This window comes from Rhinopithecus bieti, unplaced genomic scaffold (assembly GCF_001698545.2).
Source record: "Rhinopithecus bieti isolate Rb0 unplaced genomic scaffold, ASM169854v2 scaffold_17862, whole genome shotgun sequence".
NCBI lineage: Eukaryota > Metazoa > Chordata > Mammalia > Primates > Cercopithecidae > Rhinopithecus > Rhinopithecus bieti.
In genome coordinates this window covers 286,427-309,572 of record NW_016808877.1, presented here as the reverse complement: position 1 = coordinate 309,572, position 23,146 = coordinate 286,427, and the positions used below count along the sequence as shown (strand labels likewise).

Genomic DNA, 23,146 nt, shown 5'->3' with positions numbered 1-23,146 from the left:
CCCCCCCCTCCCCTCCCTTTCTGCCTTCCCTTCCCTCTGCTCCCCTCCCCTCCCTCCCTCTCTTCCTTCTTTCCTTCCTTCCTTCCTCCCTTTCTTCTTCCCTTCCTCCCTTTTTTTCCCTCCCTCCCTTCCTTCCCTTTTCCTTCCTCCATTCCTTTCCTCCCTTTCTCCCTCCCTTCTTTCCTTTCCGTCCTCCCTTCCTTCTTTCCCTTCCTTCATTCTTTCCTTCGTTCCTTCTTGCCTTCCATCCTCCCTTGCTCCCTTCCTTCTTTCTTTTCTCTGTCTCTCTTTATCTCTTTCTTTTTCTTTCTAACAGGAGCTGTCATCCAGGCTGGAGCACAGTGGTGCAATCATAGCTTACTGCAGCGTTTAACTCTTGGGCTCAGGTGATCCTCCCACCTCCGTTGCCCAAGTAGCTGGGATTACGAGCATGTGCCACCATGTCTCGCTAGTTTTTTTTTTTTTTTTTATACAGTTGAGGTCTTACTTGGTTGCCCAGGCTGGTCTCAAACTCCTGGCTTCAAGCGATCTTCCCATCTCAGCCCCCCAAAATGTGGACTGTTTGTTTTCTTACTGTTGAATTTTAAGAGTTTTTGGGTATATTTTGGATAATAGTCCTTTATCATGTCTTTTGCAAATATTTTCTCCCCATCTGTGGCTTGTCTTCTTGTTCTCTTGACAGTGTCTTTCACAGAGCAGAGACATTTCTAGTTGTAAGGAAGTCCAGGCTTGTCAATTATTTCTTTCATGAATTGTGCCTTTGGTGTTGGATCTAATAAACCATCACTAAACCCAAGGTCATCTAGATGTTTTTCCTATGTTATCTTCTAGGGGTTTTATAGTTTTGCATTTTATATTAGACCTATAGTCCATCTTGAACTAATTTTTAGGACAGGTTTAAGATTTTTTTTTTTTTTTTTTTGAGATGGTGTTTGGCTCTTGTTGTCCAGGCTGGAGTGCAATGGGGTGATCTTGGCTCACTGCAACCTCCGCCTCCCGGGTTCAAGCAATTCTTCCTGCCTCAGCCTCCTGAGTAGCTGGGATTACAGACGCCTGCCACCATGCCCAGCTAATTTTTTGTATTTTTAGCAGAGACAGGGTTTTGCCATGTTGGCTAGGCTGATCTCGAACTCCTGACTTCAGGTGATCCACCTGCCTCGGCCTCCCAAAGTGCTGCTGGGGTTATAAGCATGAGCCACCGCTCCCGGCCAAGATTCTCTTTTTTTTTGGAACGTGGATATTCAGTTGTTGTAGTGCCATTTGTTGAAAAGACTCTCTCTGTTCCATTGTACTGCCTTTTCTCCTTTGTCAAAGATTGGTTGACTGTATTTTTATTGGTCTATCTCTGGGCTGTCTATTCTGTCCCACAGATCTATTCTTCTGTTTTTCTCCAATGCCACACTGTCTTGACTACTGTAACTTTTTATAGTAAATCTTGAAATTGGGTAGTGTTGTTCCTCCAATGTTGTTTCTCTCCTTCAATATTGTATTGGCTATTCTGGCTCTCTTCCTCTCCATAGTTTATCAATATCCACAAAATAACCTGATGAGATTTTGATTGGGATTGTGTTGAAGATATAGATCAATTTGGGAAGAACTGACATCTTCACAACATTGAGTCTTTCTATCCATGAATATGGAATATCTCTCTGTTTATTTAGTTCCTGTACAATTTCTTTCATCAGAGTTATGTAGTTTTCTTCATATATTGCTTATAAATATATTGTTATAATATATGTATTTCTTTTTCCTTTTTTGGCACCAATGACAATGGTAATGTGTTTTTTAATTGTAAATTCGACTTGTTTGTTGCTGGCAGAGGGAGAGCAATTGACTTGTGTATTAACTTTGTAGCCTGTAATCTTGCTGTGCTCACTCATTAGTTTCAGTTTTTTTGTTGATTCTTTTGGATTTTCTACACAGACAATCGTATCATCTGTGAATAAATATACTTTTATTGCATCCTTCCCAATATGTATATTCTTATTTCCTTTTTTTGCCTTATTGCATTAGTTATGCCTTTCAGTACAATGTTAAAAAGGAGTGGTAAGAGGGGACATCCTTGCTTGCTCCTGACCATTTTTTTCTTAACTGAGCTTATGGTCTGATTGGTTGGCTCTTGTGCCCTGGCATTTTTCAGATATTTTAATCACACTTGCTTGTGGGCATTTAAATTTGTAACTACTATGTTAAAATAACAAGGAGTCTCCTTGAACTGCTTTTGGAATTTAGGGCATGGGGACAAAAAGATAATGTCTTTCCTGTGCTCCAAAGGACTGGGGAAAGTCAGGTCTGTGTTATACCTTGTATTAGGACTCACCAAAGTTAACAGTGATTGATCATCTTAAGAAAGAAGGATGTGCCCTCAAACACGAAAAACCCGTGCATGGGGAGCTCATTTCCACAGCACTCAGAAGGGCGATCTTCACTCTTTTCCAGGCCCCTATTGGACTCATGTCCTATTTACATGGAAATCCAAGGAAGGCCTGAAAGTCTACGTCAACGGGACCCTGAACACCTCTGACCCGAGTGGAAAAGTGTCTCGGGACTATGGAGAGTCCAATGTCAACCTCGTGATAGGTTCTGAGCAGGATCAGGCCAAGTGTTATGAGAACGGCGCTTTCGATGAGTTCATCATCTGGGAGCGGGCCCTGACTCCGGATGAGATCGCCATGTACTTCACTGCTGCCATTGGTCAGTGAGTGTGAAGGGCTGGGGCAGATCTGCTGTCTGTTCCCAGGGTATCTGCCTCCTTTCTCCCCACTCTCCTGTTACAGCTATCAGCACTGCAGGCATGAGATGTGTCCTAATGAACCTTATAAACACAGTTGTGTGTTAGAACACCTGTTCCCTGAGATAGACGAGTTAACAATTTACTAGAGATGCTCTGAGATGAATATTGTTCTGTTGATCATCATGGGCTTTCCAGGTATATGTGACGGAGGATTATAGAAGGCTTTGGATAGCAAATATCCAAAGTCCATTAGTGATTTTGATCAACAGATGTTAGCTGTGTGCCTCCCGGGGGCTATATACTCTGATGGGCCCTTGGAAAACCCCTAAGATACCTCTTCCTACTCAACACAGGGCAGTTGTTCAGGGCAGGGACCTGTGGGTAGGTGGACTGGGGTTCAAATATTCATTGTGCCATAATGAGCCATGAGATTTTGGGAAATCATTTTTAAAAATTGAGGTCAAATCCATATAACATAAACATAACCATTTAAAAATGAACAATTCAGTAGCACTTGGTACATTCACAGTGCTGGGCAGCTGCCACCTCTACCTGGTTTGGAAACATTTTCATCCTCCCAACAGGAAACCCCGTACCCAGGGGGCACAGTCACTCGCCGTCTTCCGCTCCCCCAGGCTCTGGCAACCACTAATCTACTTTCTGTCTTTACCTATTCTGGAGATTCCACATACATGGAAATGTGTAATGTATAACCTTTTTGTCTTAATCTCTCGGCCTTTTTTTGCTCCGTTAAATGGATAAAATACTACTCCTCCCCTCTGGGGTGGTGTTGGGATAATAAAATGAGAAAAGGTCTGTAAGGTCATTAGCACAATGCCTGGCATATGGCAGGAATCCAAGGGCTCTTAGCTGGTTTTAAAATCAATATTCGCCTTCCCCCTACAATTCAATTTTCATTCTGCCCACAAGTGAATGCACCATTTTCCCCCCACTGGGTTTCTTTATTTCCACATAAAATAATCTGCTAAAACATGACAGCCCCCATGTAGGCATTCACAAACGTGGCTGCTGCTTCACTGGCACCCAGCACAGCGGGTGTCAGGACCGAAAGAGAAAGGCCTGAGTTCCAGACGCTGCCTGCTCTCGTTCCGCTTCTGACATTGAGTCCCTCAGTTGTTAGGACTCTGTTGATTGTATGAGAGAAAACCCAATTTGAAATAACTTTAGCCAAGAAAGGCATGTGTTTTTCATTTCTTGCAATGGAAGCTCCAGGGGAAACTCTGGTTCAGAACTGGTTTGGTCCAGGTGCTCACATGATGTCAGTGGGAATCTCTGCGTTTGACCTTGCCCTCTTTTGTGTTAGCCTCCTCCTGGTGCCAAGGTGGCTGTCATGCTTCTAGGGTTGCATCCTCAGCCCTCAGCAGCCTCTGTGGAAAAGAGGGAGCTTCTTTCTCTTATCACCTCCCATGCCGGGGCTGGGCAGGACTCACTTTGGCTCACATTGATCCATGCACCTTCCATGAGTCATTTTCTGTGTCTGGGTGTGCAGAATATGCTGACTGGCTTAGGTCTGGGTGGTAGTCTCCCACCCCTAGCCCCCTTGAAATGACAGTGAGGTCAGCCTTATCCAGAACATGTGGAGGAGAGGGGACTCCCAGGGGACAATCAGGGACACTGGTCTCAGAAGGAACAGATGCTGTGTGGGCAAAACAGCCTGTGTCCACTACAGCTTTAGACATTTACATCTTCCAGCTTCCACCCAGGAAAACAGAATGCATTCCCTCTCCCAGCACTGACAGAGGGCAAATTATAGCGTCCTTCAGAAGAAAAAAAAGGGATCAATCTACTGCATTTTATTGCCTAGGGTTTAGAGTTGTCACTTTGAAACCAAGTTATCACTTGTATTTATGTTATGAAAAGCCTCAAACAAATCCTGTCCTCCTGACAGTTTACTTGTTTTAGTAACACTGGAAAGAGGTGCCCTTGTTTCTGGTTCTTGTTCTCGTCAGAGCAAACTCTCTTTGCCAGAACCGGAACTGAACCAGAACTGGATCTACCAGAATCCCAACTTACCTGGTGACCTGGTCCTGAAGACAAGGTATATAATGTCAAGCATGTATAGGAGAATGGCTCTTAAAGTCCCTGGAAGGCCTGTGTGGGGCCCAGTGTACCACTGCTCGGTGAGTCCAACACAGCTGAGTTCAGGGCAGCCATGCAGAGTGACAGCTGGAACTGAAATCCAGCCTGCTCCCAGCCAGGCCGGGCCTCAGTGGGGACATGGCCACACAAGTAGGTAGAAGTCTTTCTTCACATGAAGATCTGTCTGCATTTGAAGCTGTGCTGGGGCTGTAGATGCCCAGAGGGGGCCTTTTTCTGAGTGACCTGGCCAGAGGGGACACCCTCCTCTAATCTCATGAGCCAGAGCTGGCACTATCTGTTGACCGGTCCGTCCAGGTGTGGTGACCTTTCCTGATACAAAGACACAGTACTGACCGTCTGTCACCCTGGCCAGGTGTCCCCTCTCCCCCACCACTGGAATGGACAGCAGCTCTTTCTGTAGAGAGGAAGGAGGTTGTGTTCAGAGCCGTGCAATCTGAAAGCATGTGTCTTTGGGCCCTGGAAACACACTCAGCACATGGGAACTGGGACCGACTGAGGACCTGGCAGATTCTCATTTTCATTCCAGTCTCCGTGGTCATTGCTTGCAAGGGTGGGCAGGATCACTGGACCGATTTTCACCATCCCTCACTCTGCTTTGTGGACACACACGAGTTAAATGTGAGTTTGACGTGACTCCTCTGTAACTCATTGGCACCTGAGGAGTGAATGTCACCCTGACTTGGAGAACAGAGCGGTGCTGGGGTCCAGTTCTCTCGGCAGCGTCACACCTTCTGCGTTCACCAGCGGCCCCACCCCACCCAAACCCAAGGGCTCAGTCACTCCTGCAGCCAGCCAGGGGTGATGATGTCATTTCCTCAGCTCATCCAAAGCAACTTCAAGAGATTTTCTGAAAATGAAGTAGAATATCTGGTTAAGTCTGTGTTCTCATCAGGAAATAGCAGGATTAGAAGTAGTTGGGGGTGAACAGGCCGAGAACAGCAAATCTTGGCTTAGTCTTCAATCTTAAATGTCTTTATTGTTTGTAATTATTCATCATTAACCCCATGCGGGCTGAGTGCAAAGGATAGCTGGAATCCTTGGGCTGGAAGGGGCTCAGGAAGACAGTTTTCTCCACTGCTTTACTGGGGCCTATTCTCACTTCATCGATCTCGGAGGAGGGCGCTCTCAGGGCTCCTGTCTGTGCCAGCCCAGCGAGTTGCAGTCCTCCTCATTTTATTTCCAACCAGTCTGGATGCAATTGAAATCTATTTATTTTGGTTCTTTATTTATTTGAAATCGGTAATCCTTGTACAAAATCATCTTTTGATATGCTGACTTGCACGAAGGGTGTTCAAAAGTGATTGAGAATACAAATAGAAAAGTAATGTGACCTGGGAAAATCCATATGGCCGACCCATTCAGCTGATTTCTTAGCCCATAATTTATCTCCAGCAACATTCCAACTCAAAACATTCTCAGCCTCTCTTCCGTGTGTCTGAAGCCGGTACATTTTTAATAAGGACAGGTCTTTCTTGTGGTGAAAAAAGTGACCATGTTTTAGTCCTTAATCCAGCATTATTTTTTCCAGGAAAGCATGCTTTATTGTCTTCAACGCTGCCAAGCCTCTCCGTGACACCCACAGCAAGCCCCATGGTGAGCAGATGCATCTTCCTTGGCCCCCCTGGCCCCCCGCTGACGTCCTTCTGCTTGGGGTGTTTGCTGGGAGAGAGAAAATTCCGTTAGGTGTCTGGGCTCTTTGTTATCGGCAGTACATTGTCTGGGAAGAAATAACAAATGGAGGCGAAGCCAACTGCAGCACTAATTCTTGGTGCGAAGAGTGACTGAGGGGAAAACTCTCAGTTCCTGCCACCAGGAGCCTCAGGTGCCCAAAGGAAATGCCGTGGCACCGTGGGCCATGGGCTCCATGAGTGGGGAGTGAGGAACCTGCCCCGCTTGGCTTCTTTCTGTGCCCTTTTCGTTTGATGTGAGAGGAAAAGCTCAATTCACATAGAAAAATTCTTGTCTGGAATTAGTGTTTGTAATCAAAGAACTGTCCTTTCTTGAGAATGTTAATATAATAGTGAGTGCACGACTCTGACCCGTCTGCTTGGGTTCAAATCCAAGCTGCACCACTTATTTTTGTGTAAGCCTCTCTGTGCTTAGTTTCATTCATCAGATGGGGACTTATTTCATAAGGTTGTTGTGAGGATGAAATGTTAATACAAGCAAAATATTCACAAAAGTGTGAGGTACATAGTAGAAGCTATATTACTATCATGGTATAAAAACATTTGACCAGCTGGGTGTGGTGACTGCGCCTGTAGTCCCAGCTGCTCAGAAGGCTGAGGCAGGAAGATTGCTTGAGTCCAGCCTGGGCAACATAGTGAAACCCCATCTGTATAAATAAAAAAAGAGAAGCCAGGCACAGTTGCTCATGCCTGTAATCCCAGCAATTTGGGAGGCTGAGGCAGGAGGATCACTTGAGATCCGGAGCTCAAGACCAGCCTGGCCAACATGGTGAAACCCTGTCTCTACTAAAAATACAAAAATTTAGCCAGGCGTGGTGATGCATGCCTGTAGTCTCAGCTACTTGGCAGGCTGAGGCAAGAGAATCGCTTGAACCCAGGAGGCAGAGGCTGCAGTGAGCTGAGATAGGCAGAGGCTGCAGTGAGCCGAGATTGTACCACTGCACTCCAGCCTGGGCAACAGAGCAAGACCCAGTCTCAAAAAAATAAAAAAATAAAAAAAGCATTCAACCCAGAGTAGGACACATTCAACTTCTGTGTAATATTTTGATTTTAGTTCTTAGTAGAAACTCATGTTGTCATTTTCTTTCAGATGCCCACAGATGCCTACCATTCCATCATAACCAACCTGACAGAGGAGAGAAAAACCTTCCAAAACCCCGGAGTTATACTGAGTTCCCTCCAAAATGTATCCCTCAGCTTACCCAGTAAGTCCCTCTCGGAGCAGACAGCCTTGAATCTCACCAAGGTAAGGCTATTTGATGTCTGTCTGGTGGACCAGGGGTGGCACCCTCACCGGAACCATAGGTGTTTCTGTTTGACCTAGGTCGAGTTTTTAAAAAGCAGGAACTTGGCCAGGTGTGGTGGCTCACGCCTGTAATCCCAGGACTTTGGGAGGTCGAGGCGGGCAGATCACAAGGTCAGGAGATCGAGACCATCCTGGTTAACACATTGAAACCCCGTCTCTACTAAAAATACAAAAAATTAGCCTGGTGTGGTAGCAGGCACCTGTAGTACCAACTACTCGGGAGGCTGAGGCAGGAGAATGGCGTGAACCCGGGAGGCGGAGCTTGCAGTGAGCTGAGATCACGCCACTGCACTCCAGCCTGGGCAACACAGCAAGACTCCATCTCAAAAAAAAAAAAAGCAGGAACTTTTACTTAAAAGTTTGGGTTTCAGGCTTCTCATGAATGACCAGCTGGTATGGCCCTTCTGGCCAGCTCTGTACAGCTCAGTGGAGCCTCCTTTAGGGGCACTTGAGTCTTTGCTGTGGTTTCCCAATGCCCAACCTGCCTGGTCCCCCCTGTGCAGCCACCTGGCCCCGGTGAGTGTGTGGGTTGGCAACTCCTAGTCTAAATAAACTCTGCTACTTCCTGGCAACGATAAAAGGTGGAGGGGCCTCACTGGCAGATCCAGCCATGGGGCGTGGATCACAGCCTGTGCACAGTGGGAATCCCCAAAGCTATCTAAACACTTAGAGAATGCGACATTTATGGCATTAAAATCAATATGCTTTCTCTTTTTACTCCTTCAAATAGTTTCCAGGTGAAGGCAGAGGGTGGATCGTGGGCTCTCGTGGCCTTGCTGTCTTCTGTTTCAGGGCTAGGGCTTATCTTGGTGAATGCAAAGACAGAAGGGGTTTTGAGACTGGCTCACCTTGAAAGCACAGCATATGGGTTAGGAGCAGGGTACATGGAGCCCCATTGCCGCATTGACCTTTGATCTGCAGTTACTCTGTGGCCTTGGTCAAGTGACGTAACATCTCTGCTTCACTTGACTCCTCTGAGATGTGGAGGAAATAATCACAACGCCCACTTCATCGGGGGTAAGTGGGTTCCTATGTGCACAGAACAGTGCTGGGTACGTGGTGAGCACTTTTCAAGTGTTCTCAATTCTTACTGATTTCCTTGCTGAAGTCATACCCAAAGAAGCACAGGCAGAGAAATGTGTTCAGGGACTTGAGACATCTTGGAATGGAGGGAGGTTGCCGTCATCTTTTCTGTTCACATAAGAGAAGTTAGACTTCTCAGATTTCATTCATTCATTCATTCATTCATTCATTCATTCATTCATAGAACATGCTAGATTCTGGGGATTCAGGATGACCAAGTGCTACTACTCCCTGCTTGCAAGAGGCTCAGGGTTGAGGGAGTGATGGCAGGTCACGGAGTCTGAGAGGGCCTTGAAAGGGAACCACATGGAGCTGCGGGACTCAGCAGTTCTGGAGTCAGAGAGACCTGACTTTGACCCCAGCTCCACCACTCCCGGCTCTGTGTCCGTGGGCAGGTTATTTAACCTCAGCACACCTGCTTGCCCACTGTGACATGGGGACAATGAGAGCGCCCACATCTCAGGTGCTTGTGGCTGGGAGATACAGAGCCCTTTGCTTAGCGGACTTGGACTTCAGGCCATGTACTTGCTTCGGGCAACAGGAAGCCCAGAGGTGGGAATCCTAGGATTCACTAACTCAGTCTTCACTCGCTGCAGGGGCTGGATAGGCACCGCTACAATTCTCTCGGCACTCGGCTCCTTTCTCGCCCAGATGCAGGTCCCCAGCACCCTCGCCTTACCCTAGCACATCCAGAAGGGAAAGAACTAGTCGGGAGACTCCCTCCCAGTCAGGGGGAAATGTTTCCCATGGTTCCCTTTGCTGAGACCCCCCCCCCAAATCTCATTGGCCAGAGCTGGGCCACATGACCACGCCTGGACCAATCACTAACCAAGGGGAGTGTGATTGGCCACTGGCTCAGCCAATCGTGAAGGAACTCTAGGGTGTGGCCAAAGGCTGTCCAGTGTGGGAGCACTTCCGGGCTCTGAAGGGAAGGGTCCTCGGGGTGTTGGGTGGAAAGAGTGGGTGTAGACAAGCTGGAAGGTCCTTATGCATGTACGCACAGGACCGGGTGTGAGACACTGAGACAGGGCTTGGTATGCAGTAAGTGCTTTATAAATACTAACACTTGTTTTTATTGAGATGGGCTACCAGGGGTCCCTGTGACAAGCGGTGCCTTCTATGCGGTTAGCACTTAATAAACGCTCACACTTCGGGCACTAGTGCTCTGCCTCTAGCTAAGGTATGCAGTCGGGGCTTAATGCCCACTCTGGGCACTGGCGCCCCCTCCCCTCTAGCCGTGGTACACAGTCAGTGCTCAATAAACACCCACTCTGGGCATGGGACCCTCCCCTCTGACTAGCCATGGGTACCCTGAAGCATCCTCAGGAACGTGCAGCAGACACTTAGCAGGCTCCCTCTGTGTTTCCGGGTGTCTAGGGAAGGAGGGAGTCCAAGCGAGGATTAATTAATTAGATGAATGTTGATTAAACACCTACTTGTGTGTGGGCTGCTTCATTAATTATAAAATGGATGGCTTAATGAGCCACAGTTGCATTCTCATGAGTGGGTTCACTGATGACTTTATTAATTAAGCACATCGTGCAGCCTCCGCTCTCTGCCAGCTGCTGGGCTTGGTGCTGGGCAGGTGTGATGGATATGCCGGGCATTGCCCCTGCCCTCGTGGGGCTTGGGGCCTAGGGCGTGTCCAGTTCTCTGGAAAGCTGCCTGTGGGGTGCTGGTCCTAAGGGTCACCCCTCAGAATCTTGTAGAAGTGTGTGTCCTGCCCCAGGGCAGGCCTGGAGCCACTGTGGCCCACCGCCTGCCTGGCTCTGTGATCTCTTCATCACTGGCTAGAAGGGTCTGTCTCGCACCTGACACTGTAGCGGCAGCAGTTAACCGTGTCATTGTGGCCCACACCACCCAGCAGGTCCCTGAACTGAGTGTGATACAAGTCGCTTTCTTTTTTTTTTTTTTTGAGACAGAGTCTTGCTCTGTCACCCAGATTGGAGTGTAGTGGCATGATCTTGGTTCACTGCAACCTCTGCCTTCTGAGTTCAAGCGATTCTCCTGCCTCAGCCTCCCAAGTAGTTGGGACTACAGGTGTGCACCACTACACCTGACCAATTTTTGTATTTTTAGTAGAGATTGGGTCTCACTATGTTTCCCAGGCTGGTCTTGAACTCCTGACCTCAAATGATCCACCCGTCTCAGCCTCCCAAAGTGCTGGGATTACAGGTGTGAGCCACCGCGCCTGGCCCCATTCTACAAGTTTCTATGGTGTCCTGGCTTCTCACCTGTCCACTCAGCTGGACAGGAAAATGGCAAGGAGTCATTTCCTGTACTGTACCATGAGGCGCTGATTAGCTACATGTGGCTTATCCAACTAGAGATGTGCTGTGAGTGTAAGATGCACACTGGATTTCTAAAACTTTGTGCAAAGAAAAGGGAAATATCTAGTGATTTCATATGGATTCTGTATTGAAGTGATAATATTTTAGGTTTTTGAGCTAAGTAAAATATATTATTAAAATTAATTTTACCTTTTTTTTTCTACTTCTTAAAATGTGCTGGCTGCTAGAAAATTTTAAATGATAGATGTGGCCCATATTATGTTTCTATGTGACAGACTGCTCTGGATCAAGAGTCAGCAAACTATTGCCCTTGAGCCAAATCTGGTCCATTGCTTGCTTTTGTAAATAAAGTTTTATTCATGCATGCCCATTTGTTTGTGTATTGTCTGCGGCTGCTTTTGCACTGCCATGGCAGAGGTGAGTGTTTGTGACACAGGGCATGGCCCTTGAGGCCTGACCTCGTTCCTGTGTGACCCTTGAAGAAGTTTGCTGCCCCTGCTCCAGCTCAGTGAAGACAGGATGGTGGTTATCCACTACTTCATTAATACTTAAGGCCTTGCACTCTAAGGTCTCAAAAAATATTTATCTCATAAAGATAAATGAATGAATTATGAGTTTTGATGATGTATTCTCTAAGTATTTAGTGTCTCAGAGTGTGGAAGAAGTATTCTGGAGATGGCGGTTTAGTGGAAATATGGGAGATTTTGGTCAGCCTCTAAGTTTAATTTTGGCGCTGATAGTTGGAGACACAGTGAAGAGCATGTGTGAATAATGCAGATGAGTGGAACGGACGTGAGGGTGTGAGGCAGTGGGGATGGCGGGGTCTGGAGTGGGCTGGGGACACATCTACTAAGGTGGTGCCACTCAACTGTGGTCAATTATGGTTCTATGAGAATGTGGGCTAGGGGGTGTCCAAGCTTCTGCTTTTTTCAAAAGAAGTAGAAAATCCATGTGTTCTCATTTAAATCTCCTGATTAGGAAGCAGTAGAAATTAATTTCATTGTTTCCTTAGAATAATAGTGAGCTGATCCAAACATGGTTTTAAGGTGACCTGACCAAAGGCCCAAGTAGCTTCTGTTTTCTAGAGAGGTCATTTTCAGTTAACACGAGTGCTTCCACATCAGTTTGCTTTCTCACCCCAAGAAAGGCACATCCAGTAGGCCATGGTTTTCCCATGCATCTCCCCACTCCACAGGCTTTCGCTGAGGGCCTGCCATGTCCCCCAGGCACTGTGCTAGGGACCCTCCCGTCACTGAGCAGTGTTCATTCTGATGTTCCAGTGCTGGTCACTGACTTGACAGGGCTGCCACAGGAGCACATAAGATAACGTCCATAAAAGGGCTTTGTAACATGTCACGTGGTCCATGACTCAGCTATTTTTGTTGACTGCTGTGCATAAAAACTGAACTGGTGGTTGATAGCGACCCATTGGAAGATGTGGGGAAAACTGGGGTCTTCAAGTTTGTCACTTAAGGACTGGTGCTGAGCAGTGTCATTTTGTCCACCCTTAGACCTTCTTAAAAGCCGTGGGAGAGGTCCTTCTATTGCCTGGTTGGATTGCTGTGTCAGAGGTAAGAGAAAAGAACATGGCCGGTTGCGGTGGCTCACGCCTGTAATCCCAGCACTTTGGGAGGCCAAGGTGGGTGGATCACTTGAGGTCAGGAGTTCAAGACCAGCCTGGCCAACATGGCAAAACCCTGTCTCTACTAAAAGCACAAAAATTAGCCGGGCGTGGTGGTGGGCACCTGTAGTCCCAGCTACTCAGGAGGCTGAGGCAGGAGAATTGCTTGAACCTGGGAGGCGGAGGTTGCAGTGAGCTGAGATTGTGACACTGTACTCCAGCCTGGGCAACAGAGTGAGACTGTCTCAAAAAAAAAAAAAAAAAAAAAAAAAAAAAGAGAGAGAGAAAAGAACATTTTGATCTTCAAAACGTATATGCCTTGGGAACCATTTTGTCTTCCTAGAAGTGGCATTATATGGCCCAGTTCACATCCATAAAAAGAATGACGTGTCTCCCAGTCCTGACATCTGGGATATAAGAGCTCATTTTGAGTAGACGTGCAACTGATTCAGAATGCTTTGTCCTCTAAGGCAAAAGAAATGCACATGTGTCAGTAATGTGGTACTGTCCTAAACATGGAAGAAGGATGGAAGAAGGAAATGATGTTTTTTTTCCGCCATGAGAAATGTGTACTTCATGATTAAGGTGCCAAAAAAGCTTCTCTTGTTCTCGGTACTCAAAATAGCTAGAAAGGAGAATGAAATAATTTTCCTTTATTTCTAAAATAACTATTGATTGTACTTATTTAAAAGAAAACAAGTAAATAGTTGTGGAGAAGTTAGAAAATGCAGATAATAAAAAACATAAAAATCACTTCAAATCCTAAAACTGTGAGATTATTAACACTCTTGTATATTTCCTTATAGTCTAGTTTTCAATTCGCTTACATATATATGTATTCAACAAATATATTGCATATTTGATTTAATTTGTTTTTCCTTAATTATGTCAATAACACTTTCCAATGATAGTAAGTATTCACCTGCAACATTGTATTAGTCAGGACAGGACAGGGTGTGCTGCAGTAACAAATAGATCCCCACATCTCAGTGGCTCAGCACAGTAGAAATTTACTTCTCCCCAATGCAAAGTCCAGAGTGGGTCAGAGGAGCCTCTTCTCCACCCAGATACTCAGGGATCCCGGCTCCATCTGTCTTCTGGTGCTGGCTTCTCAACATGTGGTTTCCAAGGTTGCCAGGCAGGGCCAGAGAAGGGTGAGGACTCTTAACTGCCTTGGCCCAGAAGGGTCCCAACCACACCACCATGATATTAAAGTGCTCATTCTCCTAAACCCTGATATTATTTAAAAATGTTTGCCAGTTTGAGAGGCAGAAGTGGCATTTTATTCTCTCATTATTAATAAGATTGTGTTAGAGTTTACATTTGATAAACTTTTGTTTGAATAACTTCAAGTGGAATGAGATTAGGTTCAACGCTTGCAAAGGGAGAAGAAAAGGCTCAAGAGAATGTAAGATGGATACAGTCTTACCCAGAAACCAATTCCTTTTTAAAATGTATTACCGTTTTCATGATTTCAAGGGGACTCTGTGTCCAAAGCTGCAGGCTGGGACACCCAGAGGACAGCCGACAGAAGATCCAGACAGACGTATTTTGTGCATGATTTTGAATTAACTGCTTTTGAATGCAAAATATGCAAATCTGTTACAAAATATGAATAACCAGGAAACTGTCCAGACTCAGGCAGGATCCAATATGCATTAAAGAGAACACAGGAATCGGTCTCTATCCCACAGAGCTGCATGCCAGAAGCACAGCCTTCCATGTGCTTAACTGGGCCTGGTGACTGAAATCAGGCCATGGGCCTAAAAGCAAATGTCTAAGATTGGCCTCAGCATTCTATTTCCAACTCATGAGGCTCTCCTGGAGTGCACGTTTGTGGGAGAATGCTGAGGACTTAGCAGCATGCAGGTTCTTCCCCAGAATTGCGGGACGAAGAGAAGCAGTGAAGGCAGAACTCAGTGGCCCAGCTCAGCGGGGCTTAAGAGAGGCCTCTCCCTTGGTGACGCGTGTCTGAGGATGCGGGCAGTCAGCCCGAGAGCGGACGTGTGCGCTGAGCTTTGAGCACCGGGCCCTGCACTGTCTACAGATTCAGGTGGCCGGGGGGACCCCCTGCTTTCTTGGGGGCAGTGTCTACCAGGATCCTCTGCTCTGCAGCTCAGAAGGAAAGAGGGCTCTTGGAGTAGAAGGCAAGCCCCTGGGAAGTCAAGGCGGCGGGAAGCAGCTTGGGCTGCTGGCACCTCAGAAGCAGCCACCCTTCACGGAGAAGGGGACAGAGCTGCTGGTGTCCCCATGCCAGAGTGGACCTGGGGGGCGATCAGCCCCTCCTTGTGAAGCACAGGGAGGCAGGGGGAGGATCTGGGATGTGCTGAGAGTCCCTCTGTGAGTTCAGGGAGGAGGCAGGACCAGGAGTCGGGTCCCCTCAGTCCCCGTGTCCAAGTGTAGAAACGCAGGAGCCAGCAATGGCTGGGGTGATGGGTCCACCCGGGCTGTGTCTGTGCTCCGTGAGCTCAGTTGGGCATGTGGCCTCCATGTGGTCCCCTCCTGATCCATGGGAAGGGGCAGTCATGTGACTTCTTCCTCCCTTGTGGCCTTCCTTGTGGGGAAGCTTGATTCTTCCTTCCTTGTGGGGAAGCTTGATTTTGTGTGCTTGGTGCACCTGCCTGGTCTCCTGGCTGAGTGGGGTGGATTTTCACGGCTCCTGGTTCTTGTGTTGCTGCAGGACAGCGCCGTGGTACTGAGTCTCATCCACACTATTGACACCGTCATGGGCCACATTTCCTACAACCTGCACGCCAGCATGCCCCAGGTCACCATGGAGGGTTCCTCCACCGTGGCAGGTAGCTGTCGCTTGTAAGGGTGAGCCACATGGCAGGGGCGGGGGCTGGAGGCTGCATTTCACTGCCTTTTTACACCCTTAGCAGAGAGCCATGCTCTGTCTTCCTGACTGCTCTGTCTCGCGCAAACCACATTTGGAAGGAAAACCCGTGGTCAGATCAGGGCAGGAGTGATCGGCCATGATGTGCAGACAGGGCCCATAAGCTTTTCCCAGTGATTTGGGAGCCAAGCTCCTGCCCTGGGGTGATGGTCTCAGTTCAGAGCAGGAGGCAGAAGCAGCAGTGCCAGCAAGTCTGTGGAGTAAGAGGACCGGCCTCGGGTTTCTGGAGTCGGCTTGCTCTCAACTGCGCTCCAGGATAATTGTCACAGTTGTCTGATTGTAGAGGCAGAGGTGATGACCTTTCGATTTTAAAAGTCTTCACCTGGAGCGTATTATCGTGCTGATACTTCGCTGCAAGAGCCAAGGTGGGGAACATGCGCCGAAGCTATACGGGTTAGTTTAGCGGCAGTTTGTCAGCCCAGACCTCTCCCTCTGGGCCATGTTGCCCTGGCCTGCTGCGCTTGGGGAGGAGCCGATGTCACCGCATCGCTGAGCACAGCCCATCCTTGCACCGGCCTTGAGAGCCCGGGGCTGTGCCGGGGCGGAGGGCGCCCCAGGTGAGGAGCTGTGCGTGGGGCCGGAAGGCTGAGCCTCCCCGTGGCAATCACTGTCTGGGGTCTTCATTTCTTTTTCCTTTTTTTTTTGAGGTCATGCTTTCTAAAGGTCATTATACTTCCCGTGGGGAGCTTGTCCTGTCAAAAAGGAAAAGCAGATGGGGTTTTGCAGTCTGATTTCCTGCAGCCTGTGAGCCCTCTGACGGGACTTCCGCTCTCTGACGGGACTTCCGCTCTCTGACGAGACTTCCGCTCTCTGGCTGCTTCCGCCGCAGAGTTTTCCGTGGCCAAAGTCCTGCCCAAGACCGTGAATTCCTCGCATTACCGCTTCCCGGCCCACGGGCAGAGCTTCATCCAGATCCCCCACGAGGCCTTCCACAGCCGCGGTGAGTGTGGCTGTGCCGGACTCCCTTCCGGGGCGGCTCCCACAAGCCTTTCTGAAGAGTCCCCTAGCTTTGGTGGGTGCCCACCGCGCCAGTGAGCTGCGGGGCTCCCCCGGGCCGCCTGCGGGGCTCCCCCGGACTGCCTGTCCTGTCATGTCCTGCAGGAGAGGGGCTCTGGGCAGCCGTTCTCAAAGCGTGTCCTCGGGCCACCCTCATGGCCACACTTGAGAGGTTCCTTAGTGATGCTAATGCTCTGCCCACTCCAGGCCCCTGAACTGGAATTTGGGGTGGGGTCTGGGAGCATCTAAACCTGCTCACCTGGTGAATCCGGCCCACTGGAAAGTCATCCTACCTACATCCTCCTAAATTGGCACACGCCTGGTCAGCCGAAGAGAAAAAGATGGGGCCACCTCCCCTCCCTGCTCAGGTAGCTGTGGGCCAGGTGAGGGGTTCATCCGTTCAGGAACCTGGGGTTCCACTCCTATGCAGACCCAAGTTGAGTCACATAATAAAAATTGAGAGGCTCAGGGGACCTCCTGCCTCTGACCAGGGAGCACTGTTGGGAGCCCAGACGGCCCTGGCCATTTTTTGCTACAATGATCATCACCCTCTCTGGTTCCTGGAAAAGCGAATATGACTCTGCAGACATCTCCTTCCTCTCCTTCCCTCCCTGGGGACCTCGGGCAAACAGGGGAGAGCCTCAGATTTTTGCCCCTGTCACCCTGGCCAGAGGCCACGCCTCCTTCCCAGGGTTCTGCCTTAGGGATGGGGACCAGGACAGCCCTGATCAGACATCTCCCTCTGCAGTGGGGAGCCTGCCTCTGCACCTGCCACCATCTTGATTGTCTGTGGGAAAGTTGCCCTGACTGGTTCTCTGCCCTGTCCTCACCTAGCATAATGTCAGGTGTGCCCTGCTCCTAGGGCAGAGGCAGGGATGTCCCTACCCCAGAAGCCAAGGGAAGGGCCCAGGGACGATGCCACCTTCCACCAGCATCAGCAGGGAGGGCCAAGGGATGGTGCCGACATCCACCAGCATCTCCTGGCCATGTGAGCTGCTGGGAGTGCCCTGATTTCCAATCCTGGCCGAGCCATGGCCGAGCCATGGAGTGAAACAGCAAGAGCACATGTGATTCTGCTTCGTGGCTGGATATAATAGAGGGGTGGCCAGGCGAAGGCATACAGATGTCCCTGTGGTTGCTGCCCCTTGAAAACCTGCATTCTGCCACACTTAGTGGTCCCCTAAATCCTTTGCGTGCCAAGGGCAGATGGGACACACTCGTGGGGCAAGGCTGGAGGCTGGCACTGCCCCTTCTTGGTTTGCAGGGGCCTTCTCCCTGCAGGGGCTCTGAGATCCATGTGATGCCCTGGGTGAGCCTGGCTGTCCTGGGGGGTTTCAGCCTCCATGTGTCTGGAGCTGGCTCAGGAGATGGAGCAAGGAGCCGCTGTCACGCTGCTGAGTCGCCACAGTCTTTGTCCTTACAAATTCTGCCCCAGTGTCCTTCACTTCCTTCTCCCCAGAGGGTTCTTGGGAGTGAGGGCGGCACCGCGCACAGCGGGGCGAGGGGCTTTGTGGTTTTCTGCCCGTGGCCTGGAACACTGACAGCGCCTGCCCCTCTGCTCTCTCTGCAGCCTGGACCACCGTCGTGGGTCTGCTGTACCACAGCATGCACTACTACCTGAACAACATCTGGCCCGCCCACACCAAGTGAGTCTCGGGGGTGCCCAGGGGCGTGGGTGTGCGTGGGTTTGCGGGGTGGCTGGCCACAGGGATGCCCGCCCCACACACGGTCACACCCATGCACAACACTGTTTGAGAACTCAGGACACGAGTGCGGGGCGCTTCACCACTCAGGCAAGGAATTGTGCAGCGTTTTGAAGGCCACACAGGAACTGCAGGCCTGAACCTGGGCTGGCGGAGTGGAGGCCAGGAGCACAGGCTGGGAAACTGCAGGCCTGGGGCTGGGCTGGTGGAGTGGAGGCCCGGAGCACAGGCTAGGAAACTGCAGGCCTGGGGCCGGGCTGGCGGAGTGGAGGCCAAGAGCACAGGCTAGGAAACTGTAGGCCTAGGGCTGGGCTGGCAGAGTGGAGATCAGAAGCACAGGCTAGGAGACCCTACCCACCCACCTCGACCAAATGGTGTGACCTTGGGCAAGGGACTTAACCTCTCTGAGCCTCGGTTTTCACTGCTGTGGAGTGGAAGACAACAGACCTGCCTGTGTCAGTCATGGGCAAACGTAGATGGACGAAACCATCTCACACCAGCTTAAGTGAAAGGCCAGGAAACTGAGGGCTCAGAGAAGGGAGGAGCAGGTGGGCTTCAGGCATGGCTGGACCCAGGGACCCCAAGGATGCCGTCTAGACCTGCTCTGTCTATCCCCTGCCTCTGCTGTCCTGCAGACAGGCCCCCTCCCTCCATAGGAGCAGAGCTCGCTCCTGCAGCATCGGTTCAAGTGGGTTTGGGTCCTGAGAACCCAGAAGGAGAGCAAGGAGGGTGGGGACCGCCAGGGAGACGGGGAGGGTGGGGAGGACGAGGGAAATGAGGAGGGAGGGGAGGGTGTTCCTCTTTCCTGAGGAGTGGAGTCGTAATTTTGTGATCTGGAGGAACACCATCTCCTGGGTCGGATTTCTCTGGGAAAGCCTGCATGCTCACCAATTTCCTCCAACGGAAGGAAGTGGGGGACCCACCACTCTTTATGTGTGGTTTCCAAAATTCTTCAGGAAAATGGTCAAAGAAAAATACAATCTAATTTTCTCAAAAAGATGCCATCTCAGTTGTTTGGGAAATCTTTCCAAGACAGTGAATGAAAAGTTGACCCTTGCTTGGCCCCTCCTGCTGAAGTTTCCACCATGAAACTGGCCTTGCTGTGAAATGTATGAGACATGCATTTGTGAGGCGTCACTGTGCCTTGTGTGGCCACAGTGAGAACCCGCTTGGGACAGTGGCATCCGTGCCATGGCCCACAACTTCACAAAGGCGGGAGGATTGCTTCCAGATGCAGGGTGCACACGTTTCAGGGGCGACTCACTGTGAGCACCGGAATCTGACTCCAGCCAGGTGTCAGCCAGCCCTTTCATGAGGGGCCAGCTTGTAAATTGCCTTGGCTTTCCAGAATTCTGCCCTCACAGGGTGAAGGCAGCCAGAAACTACGTGGGGGAACGGGGGAGTGGCTGTCTTCCAATACAGCTTTATTTACAAAACCAGGCAGCCAGCCCAAGAGCTGCAGTTTGCAGACCTTTGCCAGACCTTCCATTAGATCAGTGCTGGCAGGGATGGGCAGAGGAGAGGCTGGGGGGCCTGTTCTGGGAGCCCACAGCCTTGCAGATGGAAGACAGTCTGTCTTGCCTGTCCCCAGGGCCTCAGCCTTCACTCTCCCTCTGCTGTCCTCATGGCCCCAGGTGTCCGCAGAGAGGACACTGGAGCACCAGGATTCAGGCCACTGTGTCCCAGAACAATGCAGCTAACTTTGACTTCCCCCTGCAAGCTGAAGGCCTGGAAATCAGACAGGCAAAGTCGTCCCTGGTTCGTCAGCACTGACACCAGCCCCACAAGTTCCATCAGCAGCACATTTATGTGCTGAAGCCAAAACAGAATTGCTGTGCAGTGATGGAACATGTTTTTCATTTGCAGTCAAGTTGGATCTTCCGCTCAGGTGGAGTTCTCTTCAGCACTTAGTGCAAAGATGCCTTGTCATCAAAATTAACCTGGAAAAGAATCATCCAAACAGCTCATCCAGTAAAGTCTCTGTACTTGTTACATTCTATCCTGTGGCAGAAAAGGTGGACGGAAGTGGAGGGGACAAAGAGTTTGGTTCACAGAATAGACTCGGACCCAGACTCCTGCCTCTCCCTCCCGCAGGTGCTCTCCTTAGCTGTGTGACCCTGGGCAAGTGACTTGAGCCTGGAGGCCTGTGTTCTCCTCTTAAAACAGGAGTAATAATATCACTGATTTCTGAGGGTTGCCAGGAGGACTGAATGAGCTAATGGTGTAAGTAGGGCTTGGTTTTTTTTTTTTGAGATGGAGTCTCACTCTGTCGCCCAGGCTGGAGTGCAGTGGCGCTATCTCAGCTCACTGCAAGCTCCGTCTCTCGGGTTTACACCATTCTCCTGCCTCAGCCTCCCGAGTAGCTGGGACTACAGGCGCCCGCCACCTCGCCCGGCTAGTTTTTTGTATTTTTTTAGTAGAGACGGGGTTTCACCATGTTAGCCAGGAGGGTCTCGATCTCCTGACCTCGTGATCCGCCCGTCTCGGCCTCCCAAAGTGCTGGGATTACAGGCTTGAGCCACTGCGCCCGGCCGGGCTTGGTATTCTTAAACATGACATACAGGTACCTGCTTTTGTGATTTTGTAAGCTGATTGGGCATTTGCGCCATTTTGCCTTTGAGGTAATTATCAAATCCTAGGCACGATGAGAAGCAGGTCAGTGCAGCCGCCACGCGGGCAGTGTGTGTATGTGCATGCATGTGCTGGGTTTCTGCCAGCCTGCCGTGGACTTCCCTCCGTCTTTGCCTTTTATTGTGCGCTGTCATCCTCATACGTCCGCAGTGTGTCGTGAGGACGAAAGGATGCTTTGGTGCCGTAGTGTCCTTTAATTTCCTCTCCAGGGACGAGGGTGAGGGTCTAAGTCAGTATGTGAGTCTCAGTGCACAAAAGGTGGGGCCTAGGCCGGAAGGAACTTTTGTCTCCACAGCCAGCCCCCAGGCAGACCATTCCAGGGCTCCTGTGATGACTGTGGGGACGACATCTGACTACCCACGGCCCGGTGGGGGCTTAGGTGCTTCCTGCCAGGCTGCCCGTGCCCCTAGGCTCCTTTGAGTCTCACTCGCTGCCCGGCCCCATAATGATGGAGACTGTTCCGCTTTCACTGGTGCTGTTGCTGGGCCCGGCCAGCACCTGGACGGCCGGTTCCTCCAGGTGGACGGGGCTGAGACTGGCCTGCTCCCACTCCTCCTGTGAAGGTGGAATCCACAGCCCACAGAGGGAAGGGCCTCTCCCCAGGCTGTGAGGGACTCACAGGTGCTCGAGAAAGATGAGTGGGGAGGCGGACCTGACTCAGTGTGTGTCCTTAGTCACTATAGAGTAACACAGAGCATGGATGGAATCAGTAGGTCACAGTTCTGCAGCCCTCAGTGCAATCACTGACCCAGGCAGAAGCCATCAGTGGATGTGCACGCCAGCGGGAGCAGGGTTGCGGGGACAGGGCCTCACGGACCTGCAGAGTCCTAGCTGTCACCAGGTAGGAGGGTGCCTGGTAATGGGGATGTCTGCCGCACCCCTGCAGCCAGGTGGCCACACTCAACATTATCGACGNCCATCTCCTGAGCCAGCTCCAGATGCAATCACTGACCCAGGCAGAAGCCATCAGTGGATGTGCACGCCAGCGGGAGCAGGGTTGCGGGGACAGGGCCTCACGGACCTGCAGAGTCCTAGCTGTCACCAGGTAGGAGGGTGCCTGGTAATGGGGATGTCTGCCGCACCCCTGCAGCCAGGTGGCCACACTCAACATTATCGACGTGGGACATGTTGTGGGCCCGTGTCTCTTGCCGTCACGTCATGGGGAGACATCTGTGCCTCCTATGGCATACTCCTGTCAGAGGCGTGGCCTGGCACCCCTCACGAGGAAGCAGGTAGACACTCATGAACTAAGGGATGTTGTGTGCTGCTGTGGTTTGGATTGCAAGGGAGAAGAAGTTGGGCAGTTCCAGGTTGGGGGAGACTAAAGAGGTTGGAGCCTGAGCTAATGCACGTTCCTGGGTTGAGAGAAGTGGAGTTCTGGAGGACGTGAGTGACGGTGCGGGGTGTGTGCAGTTGACTCTGGGCTGTCCATTAGAGCATCTTGTGGGGTCCTCGTTAAATTTCTGAGTGTGATCATTGTATGATGGTTATGTAGGAGGCAGTCTCCATTTTTTGGAGACACGTGGTAGAAATGGAGTATGCTGTGATGCCTGCAACACACCGCTAGTGCTTCAGCAGAAAGGAAACGTGCATGTGTGCATGTATTTGTGTGGTGTGTGTGTGCACACGGATGCTTGTGTGGTGTATGTGCGTTATGTGTGCACATATGTGCATGTGTGTTGTGTGTGTGCTGTGGGCATGCAAATGTGCGTGTGTGCATTTGTGTGTTGTATGTGTGTACATGTGCGTGTGTGTGTGTGTGTACGTGTGTGGTATGTGTGTATGCCAGCATGTATGTGTGTGGTGTGTGTGTGTCAAGTGTGAGCGTGACCATGCCGGATAAAGTGAACATGGCAAATGGTAAGAGCTGAGAGTGTAGGTGAAGCATATTCATTGCACTGTTTTCTGGCAAATTTCCTGCAAGTCTATTTAACAGTGCAAAGCTGTGTGGTTCCTGGCATGGGCAGGAATCGTGGCTGTTGCAGTCCTTTCTGAAAGGCCCTGGCTGCAGTACTGCTTGAAACAGAGAACATTGTCACCTGGGCAGCATCGGCGCTGAGGAAGTCGCCTGTTACC

General features: G+C 50.3%; 1 protein-coding gene across 1 annotated transcript in view; it reads left to right on the top strand.

Moving 5' to 3' along the window:
• The window catches only part of ADGRD1 (adhesion G protein-coupled receptor D1), a 162,329-nt gene that overhangs the window by 3,365 nt on the left and 135,818 nt on the right, over positions 1–23,146 (top strand). Inside the window, exons 2-8 of the mRNA XM_017887671.1 lie at positions 2,440–2,694; positions 6,384–6,448; positions 7,634–7,789; positions 12,735–12,794; positions 15,525–15,642; positions 16,570–16,680; positions 18,307–18,382. Of these exons, the coding sequence (XP_017743160.1) occupies positions 2,440–2,694; positions 6,384–6,448; positions 7,634–7,789; positions 12,735–12,794; positions 15,525–15,642; positions 16,570–16,680; positions 18,307–18,382 (841 nt within the window). The remainder of the gene's footprint in view (positions 1–2,439; positions 2,695–6,383; positions 6,449–7,633; positions 7,790–12,734; positions 12,795–15,524; positions 15,643–16,569; positions 16,681–18,306; positions 18,383–23,146) is intronic.